Consider the following 22392-nt stretch of genomic DNA (forward strand, 5'->3'; position numbering starts at 1 on the left):
CTGGTATGCTGCTGATGTACCACAGTAGGATACACTGCAACATGTCAAGTCCTCTTTAACAATAGCAGAAAAGCCTGCAGTTTTAACAAAGAGGATTGATGGGGGCAGAGTGGTAGATATGATCTATATGGACTTCAGTTAGGCGTTCGACAAGGTTCCCCATGGGAGACTGATTAGCAAGTTAGATCTCACGGAATACAGGAAGAACTAGCCATTTGGATACAGAACTGGCTCAAAGGTAGAAGACAGAGGGTGGAGGTGGAGGGTTGTTTTTCAGACCGGAGGCCTGTTACCAGTAGAGTGCCACAGGGATCGCTGCTGGGTCCAGTACTTTTCGTCATTTATATAAATGATTTGGATGCGAACATAAGAGGTATAGTTTATAAGTTTGCAGATGACACCAACATTGGAGGTGTGGTGGAAACCGAAGAGGGTTACCTCAGATTACAACAGGATCTTAATCAGATGGGCTGAGAAGTGGCAGATGGAGTTTAATTTCGATAAATGCAAGGTACTGCATTTTGGGAAAGCAAATCTTAGCAGGACTTATACACTTAATGGTAAGGTCCTAGGGAATGTTGCTGAATAAAGAGACCTTGGAGTGCAGGTTCATATCTCCTTGAAAGTGGAGTCGCAGGTAGATAGGATAGTGAAGACGGCGTTTGGTATGCTTTCCTTTACTGGTCAGAGTTCTGAGTACAGGAGTTGGGAGGTCATGTTGCGGCTGTACAGGTGTTTGGTTAGGCCACTGTTGGAATATTGCGTGCAATTCTGGTCTCCTTCCTATCGGAAAGCTGTTGTGAAACTTGAAAGGGTTCAGAAAAGATTTACAAGGATGTTGCCAGGGTTGAAGGATTTGAGCTACAGGGAGAGGCTGAACAGGTTGGGGCTATTTTCCCTGGAGCATCAGAGACTGAGGGGTGACCTTATAGAGGTTTACAAAATTGAGGGGCATGGATAGGATAAATAGACAAAGTCTTTTCCCTGGGGTCAGGGAGTTCAGATCTAGAGGACGTAGGTTTAGGGTGAGAGGGGAAAGATATAAAAGAGACCTAAGGGACAACCTTTTCACACAGAGGGTGGTACGTGTATGGAATGAGCTGCCAGAGGAATTGGTGGAGGCTGGTACAATTGCAGCATTTAAAAGGCATTTAGATGGGTATATGAATAGGAAGGGTTTAGAGGGATATAGGCCAGGTGCTGGCAGATGGGACTAGATTGGGTGGTATATCTGGTTGGCATGGACGGGTTAGACCGAAGGGTCTGTTTCTGTGCTGTACGTCTCTATGACTGTAAGGGCAGAAGCAGCAGGTACATGGGAATGCCCACCTCCTAACCTTGCCTCCAGGACTGTCACTGTGCGGCTTGGACAAAACCACATTCATTACTTGAACTACAGAAGCTCTAAAAGAAAGCCTCCCCACCACTTTCTGTCAGGCAAGTAGGACCGAGCAGTACCTGCATTCAATTAACCTTACTTAGGGGCTGCACTTGGACTATGAGAGATCGGGAAGGGAGAATGTTTGCAAGGTGAATGATGGTATTGCTGCTGTGTGGAACTCTTCCAGCTATATGTAAAGTTCATTATTTGGGGCACTTGAGCTGTTTGTAACTTTTCTTCTCTGGATTTTGCAGTTTTCAATATCAAACTTCACTGCTGCGGGTATGTGCTGAAGGCTGACTGTTTTGTGCAGCTTTAAGTTTTTAACTTGGTTATGGTATCATTAGAAACCTGCCTCCAGTTTTAAAAAAAATCATGTATACAGAGATTTATTGATCCAGTATGCATTGTCCTCCATCAGTGTTAACTAGCCTCTGCCAGTCCACTATGAAAGTGCTAAGCTTCGCTATTGCACTTTCTGTTGTTGCAGTGAGACTCGGGAGGTTTGTCTGCAGCTAATACATTTTATCCAGTATATGATATAGAATTCATTATGATGCTATACTAGTTATGTTAATGAATGATGTTCCTCCTTAGGAGCGCTCTACGGCAGCCATGACCATCTGTGAGATTTCTCTTGCGTTGATAGACTCCTGTATTGTATGGTGGATATCCTTTTTGCTCGCATTTCCTCCCATGAGTTTCTTACTAGCTTCTGATAAGTATTGTCATTCAAACACTGTAATGGTGACTGGTGAAAATCTGTTCAATTATTTCTGTTCCTAAATGTGCAATCTGATCTTCTGGCCAGAAGTGGTAATTAATCTAAGAGGTGTGATTGCCTTCTGAAACACTGTAGTAATTCCCCCTGTCCCTGATGTGTCGCAGTGTTTGAAACTCAGGCTCCAGCTCATCATCTTTGAGGTAGAGTTCCTCAAGCAACCAACACTTGCTACAAATGTGATCTGTGAACTACAGTGAGACCACCATCTCCCATGTCATGCAGTTCCAATGCATCGCCTTGTGTGGTATCTGAATTTTAATTACTTATTTTGATTTTCAAACATTTCATACTAGTTTTTAGTTTGTAGCCTGTAAATATTTTCCATCTTTACCTTCAGTCTGAAAGTAATTTTTTATAGTCATATATAGAGCTATCACTGGCCAGTGAACTTGAGTTTACCCGTGAACTCATCCTGTTGTGCTGGACCCCGGATCCTAGACTTCCCTTTATCCTATTGAAAGAGACCTTTGAAGCAATGAGCCAAAAAAGCCCGATCAAAACGAACCTCTCACCCTCTGTACTGAATTCCCATGCTGCTTCCAAATCCCCCGAGCGATATACTCACCCTAGCTGTGTCTCGTTTTAGATGTGATCTGTCTTTCCTGAGCATGATCCACCTCCATGCTTTCGACACTCCCAGGTGACCCTTCCTCTCAAGGAGGCAGGGTGGAACCAGCTGAAATGTTTGGAGGAATATGAGCCAAATGCAGGCTAGTGGGATTGTGCTTTAATTTGGGAACATCATTGACATGGACTAGATGGACTAAAGGGTCTGTTTCCATGCTGTATGACTGTAAGTGGAATCCCAGTTACACTGTAGAAACTCAAAGTGCAGGGACTTCCACAATTCACTCAATAAAGCTTTACTCAAAAGGCTAATATTTAACTTCACATCTTGGGGACGGATTGCAAAATGACTTTGTGATTGATGTGTGTGTTGGGACTGGGAATGGAGGGATGGTGTCATTGTCACATGGGAGATGATGAGATGTCAGTGTTGCACTTAGAGGAGGTGTGGGTACTGTTAGTGTTGTACACTTGTGAGGTGAGGTGAGGTGACTGCATGACATGAGGATGAATGGAGTGCTGCAAAGGGGATTAAAGTTTCAAATTTCTAGCAGTGGCATCTGTTCAAAAGATCTATGCAAATTGGTGAATTTTGTTTCTGTGAAATGATGAGGTGCATTTGAATTTGAGCTGGCTTCAAAGGAAACAGGAAACAGATTAAATAAGTTGAGTGGAGAGAATGGTAGGTGAAATTTAATCAGTAATTGTAAAATGGAATAATCAGGGTTGAAGTGAACTGAATAAATCTGCAACATCGTTGTAGTCAACAGAATGCTAATTTTTATTTTAGAGACCTTGCAGCCAAAAATGGGTCTTTTGACTGACTAGTCCTAGCTATGCTTATCCTCCACTAGAGCTAATCACTTGATTTAATCCTATCAGTGTAGCCCTAATCACTTCAACTGTACTCGACCCTAACCATATCACATGTTTTACTTAGTGTCTGGAAAAGGAAGTTAAAAACAGTTAAGTACAATAGAGGAAGTCCTATAGATCACCTTGAATATTGCATATATTTGTATTCCTCAAATGATAGCAGTAAATCATAGAGGGGGTGTGCAAGATATTTGCAGCAGAGTAGCAGCAGTATGTATTATCTACAAGATGCGCTGCAGATATTCACCAGGGCTCCTTAAATAGCACCTTCCCAAAACACAACTGCTATCATCTGGAAAGGCAAGGACAGCAGATATGAGAATGTCACCACCTGCATGCCACCCTCCGACTCTCTCACCATTCCAATTTGGAAATCTGTCACCGTCCCTTCAGCATCACTGGGTCAAAATCTTGGAGCTCCCTCCCTCATGGCATTGAAGACCAGATGGGTTGTCGTAGTTCATCAGAGACAGCTCAAAAAAAATGAACCTAACTTCAGCTTTCAAAGAGCAAAATCTGTGACAGTACTGCAGAATGGTCTTGTGTCTTATTGGGGTCGGGAGTGTGGTGCTGGAAAAGCACAGCAGGTCAGGCAGCGTCCGGGGAGCGGGACAGTTGATGTTTCGGGCAAGAGCCCTTCGTTCCTTCATGCCTGTGTTTTTCAAGCATCACACTCTCAACTCTGATCTCCGGCATCTGCAGTCCTCACTTTCTCCTTGTGTCTTATTGGCACTGACGCACAAGGTTCCAGCACAACATTGCTGAATCAGTAGTGACAGCACCAGAATTTGACAAATGCAGTGAAATATTGAGACCACTTTGCTTTCAGAATGGCTGCTCCTGAAGAGGGATGGGATTCTTGCCTGCTGTGTGCAATATGTGTTGTGTTTGCCCCAGCTTCTGTATACCCCATGTACCTTTCTGTTTGTGAGAATGAATCAGGATGATGAAGTGCTGCTGGCTGCCATTCCCCTTGCTCTGCTTGACTCTTCAGCCTACTGGTGAATTTCCTGTTGTTGCCTGATCGTCATGTTGAGCCTGCTAGAGAAAAAAATAATTTTGTTGGCTTTTTTCCAAAGAATTTAGTACTCTTTCTAAAAAAATCTTAAATGTCAATGCCCAAAAATGGCTTCCAGCATTAAGAATTTATCTTCTGTAAATCCAACAATCTAACTAGAGACCTTTTTCAGACAATATTGAGTTTTTTCAAACCTTGATTTGAAGGCAGCCTTTATTAGTCAGTGTGTTGAGTATAGGAGTTGGGGTGTCACGTTGCGGCTGTGCAAGACATTAGATAGGCCACTTTTGATCTCCTTGCTGTAGAGAAGATGTTAAATTTGAAAGGGTGCAGAAAAGATTTCCAAGGATGTTGCTGGGTTTGGAGGGTTTGAGCTATAGGGAGAGGCTGAACAGGCTGGGGCTGTTTTCCCTGGAGCGTTGGAGGCTGAGGAGTGACCTTATAGAGGTTTATAAAATCATAAGGGGCATGGATAGGATAAATAGACGAAGTCTGTTCCCTGGGGTGGGGGAGTCCAGAACTAGAGGGGATAGGTTCAAAGTGAGAGGAGGAAAAATTTAAAAAGAACCTAAGGGGCAACTTTTTAACACCGAGGGTGATGCATGTATGGAGCATACTGCCAGAAAATGCTGGTACAATTAAGACATTTAAAAGGCATCTGGATGGGTGCATAAATAGGAAGGATTTGGAGGGATTAAGGGCCAAATGCTGGCAAGTAGGACTGGATTAATTTAGGATGCCTGATGGGCATAGGCGAGTTGGACCGAAAGGTCTGTTTCTGTGATGTACAAGTTTTTGACTCAGTGACTTATCGCTTCCAATTGTCAAAGATTTGAAGGGTGCTATTAAAGGGGCACATATTACTTAGTACTGTTTAAGTTATTAGCTGTTCCATCCAACAAAACTTGTATTTTCTTCATGATGTTGGGTTTCAAGCCTAGCCTTAACAGTCTGAAGCAATTTTCCATGGAAATTGTGACAAGCCACCGCAGATCAATGTGGGGTTCAGTCATATTACTCAGTTTGCAGTGGCAGCTTCAAGGCACTGCTGTTGGCTGCTAGACTGAGAAAATCCATCTTTAATCTTAAGCTTGGTATATTCAAATGATTGAACGGTAGACAGTGTATCTTGAATAAATTTTGCAGATTCAGAGATTGAAGACCAAAGCAGCTTAGGCTTCTGTTGTTTGCCATTAAGACACTTAGCCAGAATGGTGGAATGTAAAGTATTAATGTTGACTGCCCTGCAGCTAAGGCGGATAATGAGGGGAGGCAAGCAAGTTTCTCAGAGATTCGAGTGACAAGGAGATTCCGTGGGAGTCATCCCACACCCAGGGGCTGTTCAGAGCATTTTGTTCAACTTCTTGGTCCTTAAAAAAAAAATTAAGTCAAAATGGGTCTGAGTATTCCTTTCATTTACTTAGGGCAAACAGAAATAGTACTTAAACATTAAGACATCCAAAAGTCCAAGAAAGCACTTTCTTTGTACTCGTCCTTTTGGTATTGGTTAAACTATGTTGTGAAATATTCCCAGCAAAGAGGGCTTCGTAAAGGTCACACTGTACATTGGTGGGTGCCTTGCGTCATTTTGGCGAATCTGGGAAAAACGGTGAGATTTTTGAGTTTCACTTCGATTAACCTCACTCACTGTTCAGAAATTAGGAAGCAAGCTTTCAGAGAAACACTGCTGTGGGAAAGAGACCTGTTTGTTTATTATGCACTCCTACACCAGTCTCTCCCACCAGATCGAGCTGCAGTAATGCCACTTTATGTTAAATGCTGTGATTTACATCAATATCTAATTATGGTAAATCAGTGTTTTCAGAATAATGATTTGTGGGTCAAATGTCCCACTTTTTAGTGGAATCCCCTACACTTGCCTTTTGTTTTTTAAGATTACAGTTCAGGAATTACCACCACTTAATGTGATGGAATCTTTCCTTTACCTTTTCTCTCTCACTCCATTTATGGTCCTGGTGTTTTGAAAATAGCGTAAGTCACCAAGTTTTAAAAAAAAAATCCTCTCAGCTTCCCGGATTCCCAGAGTAACGAGTTCATACTTACACTGAATTGGTTTTCAACTCCGAACTTTCCAGACCTTTCCCTACAATGAGCCTTTCACAAATGAGTGCTCTTCATGAATGGATACGCCATGTTCGGTTGCGAGCTGGTTATATTCTCTTCACAAACATTTTGCTGTAACTCAGATGAGGGACCCACCCAACCAAAAAAAACGTGGAATTTCATTGAGAAAAAGATTATTTTCCTTGACCATCCACACATTTTTGTGAGCCTGTCACAGACGATGAAGCAACTGAAACTCCGCAGAAGTCTGGTGAAACTCTCGTTGTACCGACACTTCACCAATACTTTAATCTTTGCTGTTTTTGGTAAGTCTTCCATTCTTACACAATATTAAATAGTGGGTGTTTGGGAGTGGTGACGAGCAATGTTTGCAAGGTGTGAAAATAGCTTGCTTGAAATGCAGATTTCCACCTCCATGCTCTATTATCTTCAGCAGTTGTGCAGTTCTTTTAATCAATATTGGAAATTACAGGCAACTTGGTTCTCATTATGAATCAAGCTTTGACCTAATGTTCTAGTTAGTATTTAAGAAATCGGGAGTTGTGTCTCCAAGATAGCTGTCAACACAAAGCTAGCTGAGAGTGTATATTGTGAGGGCATGTTTTGCAAAGAGATATAAATTAGTTAGAGTTGACAACAAGGTGACAAGTGGAGGTATAATCTCGAAACCTGCAGTTATTCACTTTGGCTATAATAGTTGAAAAGCAGACTATTTTTAAAAAGCATGAAATTTCTCATTGTTGCTTAGAGACCTGAGTGTACTTTGACATGGCAGATAAAGCTACTGAGAATTTGGATGGTTATGGCATGTTTAACTTTACTGCAAGGTTCTGGACTACAAGAGCAAGGAAGCCTTGCAGCAATTATATATGGTTTTGGTGAGACCACACGATGGATTTACTGTGTGTAGCTGTGGTCTCCAAACCTACAAATGTACTCTGCTTGAAGGCAGGGTAAGTTCACGAGGTTGATTCCTGGGACAATAAGGTTGTCTTATGATGAGAGACTAAGGGCAGTGCTGTGGAGTTTAGAAGAAAGAGGGAATTTAATTGAATCATGCAGAGTTTTTCAGGGGCTTGTTAGAGCAGACACTGATTATTTCCTCTGGGGAAACATAATCTCAAGATAAGGATCTAATATTTAGGACTGCAGTTGGAAGTTGGAGATGGTTGTGGATGCTCTGTTGTTGAGTATATGATGGCAGAGAGAGATTTTTTGATCTGTAAAAATTAGAGATATGGGGACTGAAATTGTAGCATCAGCAGTAATTGTGTCTGGTGCAGCAGGTTGGAGAAGCCATGCAACCTATTCAAATTCGCTTAGTTTTGCACTGCATGGCACAGATATGCATCTTAGCTTGATCCCCAATCTCTGCAAATATCAGTGATGTGACTCAATGATCTAATTTGACATTTAGTGGCCTTGGCTTGGAAGAGGCAGATTCAGCCACAGTTCCATTTCTGAATGCCATGGAGGGATTCCAGCTGGATAGTTTGTAACCCCTATCTTGACTTTGGCTGCAATACCTGCTTGCAGGAAGATCCTTGCTAGCTCTCACCACCCTTTATTAGTTTACTCAGATGAGCCTTGTGATTGAGCTCAAAGAGGCCTGTCTTTACCCCAGAGTACTTGCATTGAGGAGAGATGATGAGCACGCCAGTTACATTTCTCATATTCCAGCATATTATTGTGTTACTTGTGATTGTTTTAAATTGACCCCAAAGCAGTCAAATTTGGTGCACAATTTTCCCTCAAAAAGTTGTAACCTGTGTTATGCAGAAGTTTTATAGGTTTGTGGGGTTTTAGTATTAGGACTCTCAGATAAGGTAAAAGAGTAGAATTACATCGTCAACCTGCAGTTTATAACATATTCATACGTTGCCAGGTGAGATTCCAGACTTAAAGGCCCATTACAGCTTATTTTAGAATGGGGATTAAAATGTTGCCCCAAACCCTGTGCATACTGCAAGTTCAGCAGACTGGCTCAGAGAGAACAGAAGTCTCGTCCAAACTGTTACTCATAAATATGTTTGAGAGTAAATCCTTCTCCAACAGCATCACGGTTTTGTTTTCCGCTTGTTTACCAGGCTTCTGGTAGATTTGGAGAATGAGGCTTCATTTCTGGCAGTGTTAGCGCTCGCTCTCAGTCTTGGAGCGTAGATATCATTGGTAGAGGGATGTAACAGATAAGCCACCTGCCCAGTAATTTGGGAAATAGTTTGTGAGCCATTGAGTCCTTGACAAGGACGCCTTGAGGATCCCAACATTTCGGATGGGGGTTAGAAAGGCAGAAAGTGATGTACAAGATTTGTGTGTGGGTTTTTCCTAGGGTCATTCGTGTCTTCAGAAACATTTTCAAGTCGAAATTTTGATCTCCCATTTCTTCTTTGTCTTTTCTTTGGCTTGTTGTAAATGGAAAGTTTGCTTTAATGGTAACTGCATCACAGGTGTTTGTGTTCTTTCCTCAGCTTCAGTGATTTTTATTATCTGGGTGACTATGACATTCAGGTTTCCAGCCTGTCAGTTGGTGAGTAAATATCTCGTTGCACTGTTTGTGTAGTTAGTGTCAGCTTCCCTTGTGTTTCTGACTGATTGTTCTCCAGTAAGGGCAGGAAGCCTATTTATAAGGCTCCATGAATTATTACCAGTGAATATTTGCTAATGATGCATCAGGCCACTGCAGCCAACTTAATAAAGGATCATGCTTCAACACCATTTAGCCAACAATAGAACTTATGTAATATCTTCCGATCTGTTTTTCCTGACCCCACTGCTTTTCTGTGAAGGTATCATCAGTCCTCAGAAGGGTTTCAGTTCTACTAGTTTATCAGACACATTCAATTGGTGGTACAGGCTCTTCTGATCTGAACGTCATGGGTTCAAACCCACTTGATGGTTTAAACACATGATCCAAGTTGACACTTTCGAGGTGGTGCTGAAGATGATCTCTGTTTAATGGAGGTGGCGTCCACAAGTTTTAAACGTTTGCAACAAAAACTTCCAGCTCGGCGAACAGAACCACAGTCAAATCCTAATCACTTTCTGTATTAAATCTAAAAAAGACCACATTTTGTTGAAACTTTCCTTGCATTCATCAGGGCAGCCTGCAAGAATTATCAAAGTAAAGGGAATTATTATGATTTTGTCATAACGTTTGTTGAATAACCCTGAGTGTGCAAAGAAGTCTGCTGCCAATCAGTTTTGAACTGCCAGTTGACTCTGCAGCATGAACTGGAAGCACCATATATTAATGCACAGATCTATGTTCTTTACAGGGAGAAGGAATGTGCATGCATTCTGCTTGTTTCAAAACAGGTAACAGGAATTTGCAGGCTTATTTCTCAGGCAGTATTCTAACCAGTCGAGAGTCAAACTGCCTGATTTGAAATCCAAACAAAATCTGACAGTCAACAGTTGACGTATATTAATTGATGCATTCTTATGGCAATCCTTCTACTTAATCAGTCCACGTGCCAACGAAGTGGCACTCTGTTCTCTTAAGTATAAATGTTGGCTTTCTCCTTCACTGGTATTCTTGCAAATTGCCCTGATCGTGCAAAATTAAAAGTGGGATAGTTCTTACTGTACGATAACTATTCCAGCAAAACAAAGTGAGCCAAACTGCAGAGGCACCAACACATCCATAATCTTCTAGGATTATCCGATGAGTGAGTCAGAGGTTAGGCAAATTTGCCTTAGCCAATCAGAGATAATGTGCTTCGTTTAAAATTAACTGTTATAATTGTCTGGTGCATTCATCATGACAATGTATCTGCCAATTGGAGTTTGCTGATTTACTGTTTTGATTCCTCTTTGGTATTCATGCAAAATATCCTGATGAGTGCATGACTAAAAGCTTTGACCCACTGTCTTTTATCAGCAAATCTTAAAATAAATTAACTGGCTGTGCTTTGTTTGCACGTGGCACTTGAGGCAGGATGCCCATTGCACTTACCAAGTCTTTGTCATGACCTGTCTGAGTCTTGCAGTGCACTCCGTAAACAAGGCTTTATTTGTTTTTGGACCCAGGATTGGAGGGAGCAGTGGATAGAGGATGCATTCTGGCGGTTTCTTTTCTCCGTTTTACTGCTTGTCATAATGTTCTTGTGGAGGCCGTCTACAAATAACCAGAGGTATGCTCCCTGTTATCCATTGTGCAAGGTCTTGTCACTAGCGCATTGAGTATCTGTACTCCGGGGGGAAAACAAGACCACACAAATATTGATACGGTTTAACGGGAGATTTAAAAACCTTGCGTGACATTCTGAATTTATTCCCCCCCCCCCCCCCCCCCCAGGTTTGCATCAATCTCCACCCTTGATCTACACTGTACCAGAAACAAATTCATATTGGAATCAAAATCTGCACAGATTAGAGTTCCTTCACAGTTTAACTGCAAACTGTATAAAGACTTCAATCACTGTTTGAACTGACACCCTTTCGAATGCACCCAACCAAGTTTTTAAGCTGCCTTCTTCAGTTAGCGATGCATCTCATGACGTTATGGAGGTTTGCAGCATGAAACAGGCTCTTCAGTCCAACCTGTCCATGCCGCCCAGGTTTTTTTTCAATTTGCCTGCGTTTGGTCCATATCCCTCCATACCTATCCCATCCATGTACCTGTCCAAATGTTTCTTAAATAACAAAATGGTACTCGCCTCCTCCACTACCCTGTCAGCCCATTCCAGATACTCACCACCCTCTGGGTTAAAAAATTGCCCCACAGGACATTTTTGTATCTCTTTCCTCTCACCTTAAACCTGTGCCGTCTAGTTTTAGACCCCTTTACCATGGGGGAGAAACTGTTGGCTATCTACCTTATCTATGCTTCTAATGATTTTGCAGATCTCTATAAGGTCATCCCTCAGTCTCTTAGGCTCCAGGTGAAAATGTCCCAGCCTATCCAGCTCTCCCCATAACTCAAACCTTCTCGTCCAGGTAGCGTCCTGGTAAATCTTTTCTGCACTTTTTCTAGTTTGATAATATCCTTTCTATAGTGAGGTGACCAGGACGGCACACAGTACTCCAAATGTGGCCTTGTCAATGCTCTGATCAGCGTTTGCAGAGGACATTTACCAGAATGTTACCATCGTTAAAGGATTTGGTTCACTGGAGAAAAGAGACATTGGGGTAATCCTTAAAACCAGAAAGTTTGCATGGAAATCTAATTGAGGGATTTGAAATACTGAAACTAAAACCAAAACTGTTTCCCCTGACAAGGGTCGAACCAGAGTACAGATTTAAGGGAAAAGGTCACTGGAGGGAGATGTCCTGAATGTGCTGCTTGAAAGTTTGATGGAAGCAGTTTAAGTGATAACTCCATCAAAGTATTTTGGATAAACACTTGGAAAGAAATAATTTGCAGAGCTTTTAGGAGAAAACAGGGAGGAAGAGTCGATTGGTTTGCTGTTTGTGAGCTGATGCAGATATGCTGAGTCCAGTCTTCCATGCTGTGATTTTCTGTACGTGTGAAGTTACAGGTTTCCGTGATATTGCCATCCTTTATTGTTTTGCAGATATTCTTATTCTCCATTGGTAGATGAAGTTGATGATGAAGAGGAAGAGGAACAGTTGATCAGTGAGGCTTTTGGTGAGTTTGGCTGTTAATACGTCAAGGCACACAGGATAAATCTATAGTTACTCATTTTCCTTTCATGGCCTTGGTGTCTCAAAGCACCAAAGACCAATGCTGTAATTGATGTAGTTTCTTTTGTAGAGTTGGGAATCATAATATCTTGAGGTCACAAAAGATGCTGTATAAATGCTGCTGTTACCTTTCTTTAATTTTCTCTTACATTCTTAAAAATTAATGAAATCCGAGGGACTCGCCTAGGAAATAACAATATTATGCTAAGTCCTGTTAATTTTGTAACGTCGTCCTTTCTAACTTGGACCAAAATTGGAAAGTCTGTCTACAGTCTAGCCAAGTCGGTAGGATACAATTCCATGATTATGACTACAGAAACCACTATCACTGTCCCTGGATATATCCTGTCCCAACAGCAGGGCAGGCTCACCAGAGGTAACCGAACAATGGTATACAGTCAGGAATGACCCTGGATGTCCTCAACATTTGCTCTGGACCCCACAACGTCTTACGTCTTCAGGTCAAACATGGGTAAGACAACATACTGTCACATGCTGTTGCTCTGCACCCCTTTCCAAAGTTGATGAATTAATACTCCTCTACGTTGAACACCCTTTGGAGACATCTTTGAGGAGGAAAGGTCACAGAATGTACTTTGGGTGGGGGACTTCAGTATTCATCTCCAAGTTGGCCCAACTGATCAAGCTGTTTGAGTCTGAAAGAACCTATCTGCTAGACCTGGCCTATGGCAGGTGATGAGCGAAGTGTATTCTTGATCTCATCCTCACCAGACTACGTAGCAGATCCAACTATCGTGAGAGTGCTAGTGAAAGTGATCATTACACAATCTTTGTCACGATAAAGTACTGCCTTCACAATGATAATGCATCATGTTGTATTGCATTATCACTATGCTAAATGGGACGGACTTCAAACAGATTTGACAACTCAAAACGGAGCATCCACGATGCAGTGCAAGTCATAAGAACTTGCAACCTCACAACCCAGCAGATCACTGTTCTGCCGTTACCACGAAGCTGGGAGATCAGCTCTGGTTGAATGAAGGGAACAGGTGGGCATATCAAGAGCAGCAGCAAGCATTCCTAAAACTGAGGCAAGCTGGGGAAACTACAGCACTGCAAAGGCTAAGGTCCCTGAAAGCATAATATGAAAGGCTTTGTACTTAACAACTGTTTGTGCCCCTTATTAAACTGTTCCATCATCTTGATTTAGACCTGTGTCACCATTCCTTCCCTATCCATGTGTCAAAATCTTGCATCTCCCTTGCATCATTCCAACAATGTGGAAAATTGTTCAGGTGTGTCCTTTCTGCAAAAATACAGGACAAATCCAAAGTGGCCAGTGTTACGGACCAGGCTAGATTCCTCAAAACATTTCAAGAATGTAACCCAGACCCTAACTTTGCTCGTTGTTTTCAGCAGGTGTAGAGTGGATATTCCAGGAGAGATGCAGCTGGACCAACCACTTAGTTTCAAACAAAACAGAATTTATTGACAAGATTACTGAATGAAACCAACAAAAGAGAACTGAATAACTTAAACTGTCTGAAAACCCAGCAGATCATCCCAACTTAATGATGCTGTTCCAAATACTTGCAACAATCCCCATAAACCCCCCTGGGCACAAAAAGTTAAATCAAACATGGTCTTGAAGGAGAGATGTGAGAGAGAGAGTACCAACATAGATCTTCTTCTTTCGGTCCAGCAGCCTCAGAACACTACTGTGCTAAAACCAGAGAAAAGCTGAGCTGGGAGAAGTGGCCGCTCCCCTTTCATTGTACAAATGTGTTTTTTTTTAACTTGAAAGCCTTCTACCTAGTATCTGTTAGCTATGATCAAATTAGCTCTTAAACCCTTCACAGACTCCGAAAAGTCTAAGTTGTCTTTTATTACCTCCCTGAAAGAAACCAAAGGGCAATGTAACCTTGTTTAAAGGAGCAGCATCATCTCAACCAGTACTGCCCTCAAGTCTAATCGATCATCAGTAAAGTCACAGAAGAAGTATTTAGATTAGATTAGATTAGATTACTTAGTGTGGCTCAGGCCCTTCCGCCCAACAAGTCCACACTGATGCCTCTGAAGAGCAACCACCCAGACCCATTCTCCTACATTTACTACTTCACCTAACACTGCAGGCAATTTAGCATGGCCAATTCACCCTTACCTGCACATTTTTTGGACTGTGGGAGGAAACTGGAGAACTCGGAGGAAACCCACGCAGACACGGGGAGAATGTGCAAACTCCACACAGACAGTCGCCTGAGGCGGGAATTGAACTCGGGTCTCTGACGCTGTGAAGCCGCAGTGCTAACCACTGAGCCACCATGCCACCCAGGTAATCACTAATGCAGTGGCAATTGCAGAGAAATAAACTACTTCCAGACATTCTGAGGAAGGGTCACTCTGATTTCCATCAACAGATGCTGCCAGACCTGTTGAGCTTTTCAAGCAACATCTGTTTCTGACATTCAGTTTGTGTTCTGCGAGGGTCATTGGGCTCTTTACCTCATTACAGCCTTGATTCAAATGCAGACAAAAGATAAATTCCAGTGTAGAGGGGCCAGTCATGACCCTGTCAGCAAGACTGCATTTGACTGAATGTGGCATCAAGGGCCCTAGCAGAGCGAGAGTCAGTAGGAATCTAGGGAAAATTGTTCACGAGTTGAAATCCTATCGAGGACAAAGGACAATGATTGTGGCTATTGGAGGTCATTCATTTTAGTAGAAGGACTGCAGGAGTTGCTCAGGGTGTGTTCTTTTTTAATTCATTCAGAGGATGTGGACATTGCTGCCCAGGCCAGCATTTACTGCCAAGCCCTAGGGGGGCAATAAAAAGTCAACCACTGGGTCAGCAGTAACAGGTAAAACAGATAAGGGCAGCGGAATTTCTTCACTACAGTGAACTGGAGTAGTGAATCAAGTGGGTTTTTCCAACAATCAGCAACAGTTTCATGGTCATTATTAGACTGTTAGTTCCAGATTTTTCTTGAATTCAGTTTCCACTGACTGCCATGGTGGGATTTGAACTTGGGTTCTCAGAAACATTGCCTTGGTCTCTGGATTGTCTTACAATAGTGAGAACACTTGAATTGTTCATTACCAGTGAAGTACTTTTTGGACATTAAGGGCTTGGAAAGGGTTCTAGGGTGTATGTCTTTAATTTTCAATCATGGTGTGTCCATGAAATGCAATGCCTAACAAATAACCCTCACTGCCAGTTACTAATGAGATTGCTAAGCAATTACATGTTTGAAATGATTTGCTCACGACTGTTGGTTTACCCAAGAGGGACAACAGTTCATAAATTTAAGCTGTTGAGTATGGTTTCTGCATTGCGTACAACACATTACTCTGCGTTCACTATCTTCAATTCTTTGGCACCATTAATGCTTTAATTATTTCTTCTATCTTCAGAGGGAATGAAGATAAGACCCATAAAATCAGAGTCTAATGGCACAGTCAAACCCAACAAAATGGTGAGTGAGTTTTCATTGTTGCTACCCAGTGCAAAAAACTTTTGCTTTATCAGCTTGACCTTTGCTGTTGGTGTTCTCCCTTTGAGACAACTTCAGACTTTAACACTGCTTGCTTGTAACTCAAGGGGGGAAAAAAAAACATGGTTAGTCCATTTTAACTATATGAAATCTTGGGACCACTATTCTGAGAATTGGTGACAACAGCATCATGTTGAATCTGTGCATGTGTCCACCAGTCTCTGTGAGCTTAATGTTTCCAATTGAGTGTAAAAGGAATCAATCTGCACAGTTTCTGTGGGTGAATGCAAAACAGTGAGTGTGCTCCTGATATTCCACCATTTGGGGGCAAGACTTCCTCTGTTCACTATGCATTAGCGAGGTAAATGTGGGGTTAAAAAGAAATGTTCTTTATTTTCTTATTTTGAAATAAATTAAAATGCTAATTCAAACACAGACATTCTTAGGATTTCTTAGAAAATAAGATTCAGCCAAAATCTTCCTGTGCTGCCTGTAATGCTTTTAATATGCAGTTCTGGAGCATGCCTCATCTGCCCTCTCCATCATCAAACACTTAAGTCTATTTGTGACAATATACCATTATTGATCCAGCTTTTCCACGTTGATAATTCAAACCTGTATTAGTGTAAATAGGCTCAGTGGCTACACAGGTACAGCCATTCCTGAACTTTAAGAAGGCACTGTTACTTTTGCAAGATTGAAGATGATGGTTTGGTGCTTATTAGGCTGGCCAGCTTACAAATAGCTGAAGCCAGGGAGCTGTGAAAAAAGCATAGGGGAGCAAACAGTCTGTTCAGTTGGGCCTATTTGTTGCTCTGGGTACCTTCACATCCTGGATCTTGGTGTTACTCCCTGCAACCTGCCACACTACAGAGACTAGCATCCGTACAGAAATGTCAATCAGATGGAAAATAGCTACCAGTTCAATTTCCATGTTAAAACACAACATTGGATTATCAAGTAAAATAAAACCAAGAGCTACTGATGCTGGAAATCTGAAAGAAAAACAGGTTGCTGGAGAAACAGCAGGTCTGGCAACATAGTTCAGTAAGGCATTCGACAAAGTTCTGCATGGTAGACTGGTTAGCAAAGTTACAGCAGTGGAATCTAGGGAGAGCTAGCCATTTGAATACAAAATTGGCTTGAAGGTATTATGGAGTGTTGCTTTTCAAACTGGAGGCCTGTCCCCAGTGATGTGCCTCAAGGATTGATGCTGGGTCCACTGCTTTTTGTCATTTATATAAACGATTTGGATGTGAACATAGTATGTATAGTTAGTAAGTTTGCAGATGACCACAAAATTGGTGGTGTAGTGGACAGTGAAGAAGGGTATCTCAGAGTACAATTGGACATTGATCAAATGGGCCAAGGAGTGGCAGACGGAGTTTAATTTAGGTAAATGAGAGGTGTTGCATTTTGGAAAGGCAAATCAGGGTAGGATTTTTATACGAAATGGTCAAGTCATTGGGCATTCTGCTGAACTGAAAGGCCTTGGGATGCAGGTTCATAGTTCCTAGAGGTGGCGTTGCAGGTGAACAGGCTAGTGAAGAAAGTGTTTGTCTTTATTGGTTAGTACATTGAGGATAGGAGTTGGACGTCATGTTGCAGCTGTACAGGATATTGGTTAGGCCATTTTAGGAGCAGAGTTCAATTCTGGTCTCCCTGCTATAGGAAAGATGTTGTTAAACTTAAAAGGGTACGGAAGCGATTTACAAACATGTTGCTGGGACAGTGGAGTGTTTGAGCTATAGAGAGTGGCTGAACATGCTGGGACTATATTCCCTGGAGAGGTGGATGCTGAAGGGTGACCTTTATAGAGGTTTATAAAATTATGAGGCACATAGAAAGAATAAATAGGCAAGGTCTTTTTCCCAGGATAGCGGAGTCCAAAAGTAGAGGGTATAGGTTTTTAATGAGAGGGAAGAGATTTAAAAGGGACCTGAGGGGCAAAGTTTTCACTCACACGGTGGTGCGAGTATGGAATGATCTGGCAGAGGAAGTGGTGGATACAATTACAGCATTTTAAAAGGCATCTGGATGGGTATATGAATAGGAAGGGTTTAGAGGGATATGAGTTAAATGCTGGGCGAGATTAATTTCGGATATCCGGTCGGAATGGACGAGTTGGGCCAAAGAGTTCTCTCCATGCTCTCCAACTCTGTCTGAGGAGAGAGCAGAGTTGAAGTTTCGGATTCAGTGAAGTGTTCTGAAGCCTCCAACTATATCTGTTTTTGGAGTATCAGATGGTGTCCTGGATTGGAGAGGAATTTCTTGGGGTTTTCTCTGTATTGCCAGACTTAGGAAGACGCGTGATTTTGAAAATGGTGGAGAGAATGTATACATAAACTATCCGAGCTATGTAGAACGTGCTGGCTGAGCTGAAAGACCTTTTTGTTGTTGTAGCCAAACCGATGTAATTGGTGAGCTAATGGGAAGTAAAGATTGCTGACCCCTGTGCTGTAACATGAATATTTGGAATTTTGCAGGATGAAGACCTCAAGTGGGTCGAAGAGAATATCCCAGCCTCACTGACTGATGTGTAAGTCTCTCGAAGCTGATATCCCCACTCCTCCCCAACTGTCCCACCTCTGGTGTTTTGCGATTTCAGAGGGTTACCCATGTTTCTGCAGTTAATCTTTTGAGTCCAATATGACTGTTCAGAACAGCTTAGTTTCTTCAGCCTGTTCTGGAAACATAGTTGAGTCCCACCATAGCAGATTTCAGTTCAATAAAATCTGGAATTAAAAGCTGGCTGTTAGAAAGCTAATGCCAACTCTCTAACCTCTGATAATTGTCGTAGAAATCAATCTGGTTTTACTGATGTCTGTTTAGGGAAGGAAATCTGCCGTCCTCACTTGGTCTGAACTGCGTGTGACTCCAGAGCCACAGCAATATGGTAGACTCCTAACTCTGTGAGAGGGCCTGACCAGTTGAAGGGTGGGCATCAAATACCAATCCCTGCAATCTTTGGAAGAATAAAGAGGAAACATAAATCAAGGCTGACCCACAAAAGTCGCACAGAGGGAGCATTCTGGGGTGTCTGGTCTGAGATGTTAAACCAGGATCCTGTTTGCCACTGTGGGTGTTCTCCTTGATATTTATCTCTCAACCCAACTCATCGCTGATTGTTGGAGTTAAGATTGTGTGTAGTGTTCCCAGTATTACACTACTGATTACACTCGGAAAAATACTTAATTAATTAGCTAGGAATCTGAGGTCATAAAAGGCGTTATATAAATGCGTTGCTTTTACCGTGGCCAGCTATAAGGAGGTCTGAGTCCAAAGAATGGTTTTATTGCTGTTTCTTCATATGAATTTTAAATTTACAGACTCTCCTGCCTGGTTTAGTGGTAATGTACTCATTTTAAACTGACCCTACAGATTGAGCAGTGCCTATTACAGCATCGTGTGCACACTGGTTCTAACCAGTGTAGATCTCAGCTGTATAGACACGAAGGCCTCTGGTTTTAATGCTAATTTTTGTACAGTTGTCTGATCTCAATGTTGTTGAGATGTCGGCATAGATCTCTGTATCCTTGGATATGGAGAAGAAAAATTAACCAAGTGTTCTAGTCCAGGTTGCTGAACAGTACAGAAGATGCATGTATATGAACAGGATTGGGCTCGACTGTGATGCCAACCACAGTCAAATAGCCTGCATTGTTCTGTCCAAAATGGGCATTTAGTACTTTGTCGTGATGCTCCACTGTGCCCATGCCTTTACAACACCATCTGAAATGCTGGATGTTATTCAGGTTGTAACTTCCTAGGTTGACAGACATTATACATTTCGACCAAATTTCCATGAAGACAAAGGAAAGAGTTCTCCACTTTAACAAGGGATTGATTAGTCTGTTATTTCTCTACAACTAGATTGTGGAAAAGGTGGCTTGTGGGCCAGAATGTAGTGCACAGAGATTGTGTCTCTAGCCCCAGAGACTTGGTCGAGAGTGTGCTGCTGGAAAAGCACAGCAAGCCAGGCAGCATCCGAGAAGCAAGAGAATCAACGATCAGGAAGGGCTTATCCTGAAGCGTCGATTCTCCTGCTCCTCGGATGCTGCCTGACCTGCTGTACTTTCCCAGCAGCACACTCTCGACTCTGATCTCCAGCATCTGCAGTCCTCACTTTCTCCCAGAGAGTTGGTCCATGATATGCAGAAGAATGGACAAGAAAGTAGATTTGAATACTGCTGGAGAGTTGCTTCTCCAATCACAGGCTGCTGGCTCCCTGCATTTGCCAATGACGCGCTCCTTTAGCAGTCAGCGCGGAGCCTAAGATAGCAGACTGTTTTGGGCAGTGATAAGGAGCAGGACTGACAGCACCAATGTCTGTCTGGGCCAGCTTGGGCAAGGTGGACTGACAATACATCCCAGTGTCCAGTGCAGTGAAAGAATCAAGCTGTGCAGACCCCGAGGTGGAGAACGGGAGTGAACAAGTTGAGGCAGGACAGTAAGTTCGGGACGGCTGGTTTAGTGAGAGTTTGGGAGGAGTGATGGACTGCAGGATGGGGGGAGCCTGGGACATGTGGTGGAGAGAGAGAGGGGACGCGGGGCGTGTGTAGTGGAGGAAGGGTGCACGGGGCGTGTGTGGTGGAGGGGAGGGTGCACGGGCGTGTGTGGTGGAGGGGGGTGCACGGGGCGTGTGGGGTGGAGGGGGGGTGCTCGGGGCGTGTGTGGTGGGGGGGGGTGCTCGGGGCGTGTGTGGTGGAGGGGGGGTGCTCGGGGCGTGTGTGGTGGAGGGGGGTGCTCGGGGCGTGTGTGGTGGAGGGGGATGAACCGGGCGTGTGCGGTGGATGGGGGGGACACGGGGCGTGTGCAGTGGATGGGCGGGACACGGGGCGTGTGCAGTGGATGGGCGGGACACGGGGCGTGTGCAGTGGATGGGCGGGACACGGGGCGTGTGCAGTGGATGGGCGGGACACGGGGCGTGTGCGGTGGAGGGGGGGGGGACACGGGGCGTGTGCGGTGGAGAGGGGGGTACACGGGGCGTGTGTGGTGGAGGGGGGGTGAACCGGGCGTGTGCGGTGGATGGGGGGGACACGGGGCGTGTGCGGTGGAGGGGGGGGGGACACGGGGCGTGTGCGGTGGAGAGGGGGGTACACGGGGCGTGTGCGGTGGAGAGGGGGGTACACGGGGCGTGTGCGGTGGAGAGGGGGGTACACGGGGCGTGTGCGGTGGAGAGGGGGGTACACGGGGCGTGTGCGGTGGAGGGGGGGGGAGACACGGGGCGTGTGCGGTGGAGAGGGGGGAGACGCGGGGCGTGTGCGGTGGGGGGAGGGACACGGGGCGTGTGTGCTGGAGGGAGGGGCACGAGGGCGTGTGTGCTGGAGGGAGGGGCACGAGGGCGTGTGTGCTGGAGGGGGGGCACGAGGGCGTGTGTGCTGGAGGGGGGGCACGGGGGCGTGTGCGCTGGGGGGGCAAGGGGGCGTGTGCTGGGGTGGGCACGTGGGCGTGTGCGCTGGGGGGGCAAGGGGGCGTGTGCTGGGGTGGGCACGGGGCGTGTGCGCTGGAGGGGGGGCACGGGGGCGTGTACGCTGTAGGGAGGGGCACGGGGGCGTGTGGGCTGGGGGGGCACGGGGCATGTGCGCTGGAGGGGGGGCACGGGGCGTGTGCGCTGGAGGGGGGGCACGGGGCGTGTGCGCTGGAGGGGGGGGCACGGGGCGTGTGCGCTGGGGGGGGCACGGGGCGTGTGCGCTGGAGGGGGGGGCACGGGGCGTGTGCGCTGGAGGGGGGGGCACGGGGCGTGTGTGCTGGAGGGGGGGGCACGGGGCGTGTGCGCTGGGGGGGGCACGGGGCCGTGTGCGCTGGAGGGGGGGGGCACGGGGCGTGTGCGCTGGAGGGGGGGGCACGGGGCGTGTGCGCTGGGGGGGGCACGGGGCCGTGTGCGCTGGAGGGGGGGGGCACGGGGCGTGTGCGCTGGAGGGGGGGGCACGGGGTGTGTGCGCTGGGGGGGCACGGGGCGTGTGCGCTGGAGGGGGAAAACGGGGCATGTGCGCTGGGGGGGAGCACGGGGCGTCTGCAGTGGAGAGAAAGTGGGGGGGACACGAGGCGTGTGCGGTGGAGAGAAAGTGGGGGGGTACACGGGGCGTGTGCGGTGGAGACAGTGTGGGGGACACGGGGCGTGTGCGGTTGAGGGGGGGCACACGGGGCGTGTGCGGTGGAGAGGGGGGTACACGGGGCGTGTGCGGTGGAGAGGGGGGGGTACACGGGGCGTGTGCGGTGGAGAGGGGGGGTACACGGGGCGTGTGCGGTGGAGAGGGGGGGTACACGGGGCGTGTGCGGTGGAGAGGGGGGGTACACGGGGCGTGTGCGGTGGAGAGGGGGGTGCACGGGGCCGTGTGCGCTGGAGGGGGGGGGCACAGGGCGTGTGCGCTGGAGGGGGGGGCACGGGGCGTGTGCGCTGGGGGGGGGGCACGGGGTGTGTGCGCTGGGGGGGCACGGGGCGTGTGCGATGGAGGGGGAAAACGGGGCATGTGCGCTGGGGGGGAGCACGGGGCGTCTGCAGTGGAGAGAAAGTGGGGGGGACACGGGGCGTGTGCGGTGGAGAGAATGTGGGGGGGTACACGGGGCGTGTGCGGTG

The 22392-nt window shown here is 45.5% G+C and overlaps 1 protein-coding gene across 1 annotated transcript in view; it reads left to right on the forward strand.

The window, feature by feature from the left end:
• Window positions 1-22392, forward strand: part of LOC122542901 (Golgi-pH regulating cation channel-like) — an 84487-nt gene that overhangs the window by 57361 nt on the left and 4734 nt on the right. The window contains exons 13-19 of the mRNA XM_043681036.2: window positions 1979-2050; window positions 6908-7016; window positions 9180-9238; window positions 10741-10844; window positions 12228-12301; window positions 15733-15794; window positions 18299-18351. Coding sequence (XP_043536971.2) covers window positions 1979-2050; window positions 6908-7016; window positions 9180-9238; window positions 10741-10844; window positions 12228-12301; window positions 15733-15794; window positions 18299-18351 — 533 coding nt within the window. The remainder of the gene's footprint in view (window positions 1-1978; window positions 2051-6907; window positions 7017-9179; window positions 9239-10740; window positions 10845-12227; window positions 12302-15732; window positions 15795-18298; window positions 18352-22392) is intronic.

The sequence above is a fragment of the Chiloscyllium plagiosum genome, unplaced genomic scaffold (assembly GCF_037043375.1).
Source record: "Chiloscyllium plagiosum isolate Xiang-an unplaced genomic scaffold, Cpla_swu_hap1 HiC_scaffold_47, whole genome shotgun sequence".
NCBI classification, from domain to species: domain Eukaryota; kingdom Metazoa; phylum Chordata; class Chondrichthyes; order Orectolobiformes; family Hemiscylliidae; genus Chiloscyllium; species Chiloscyllium plagiosum.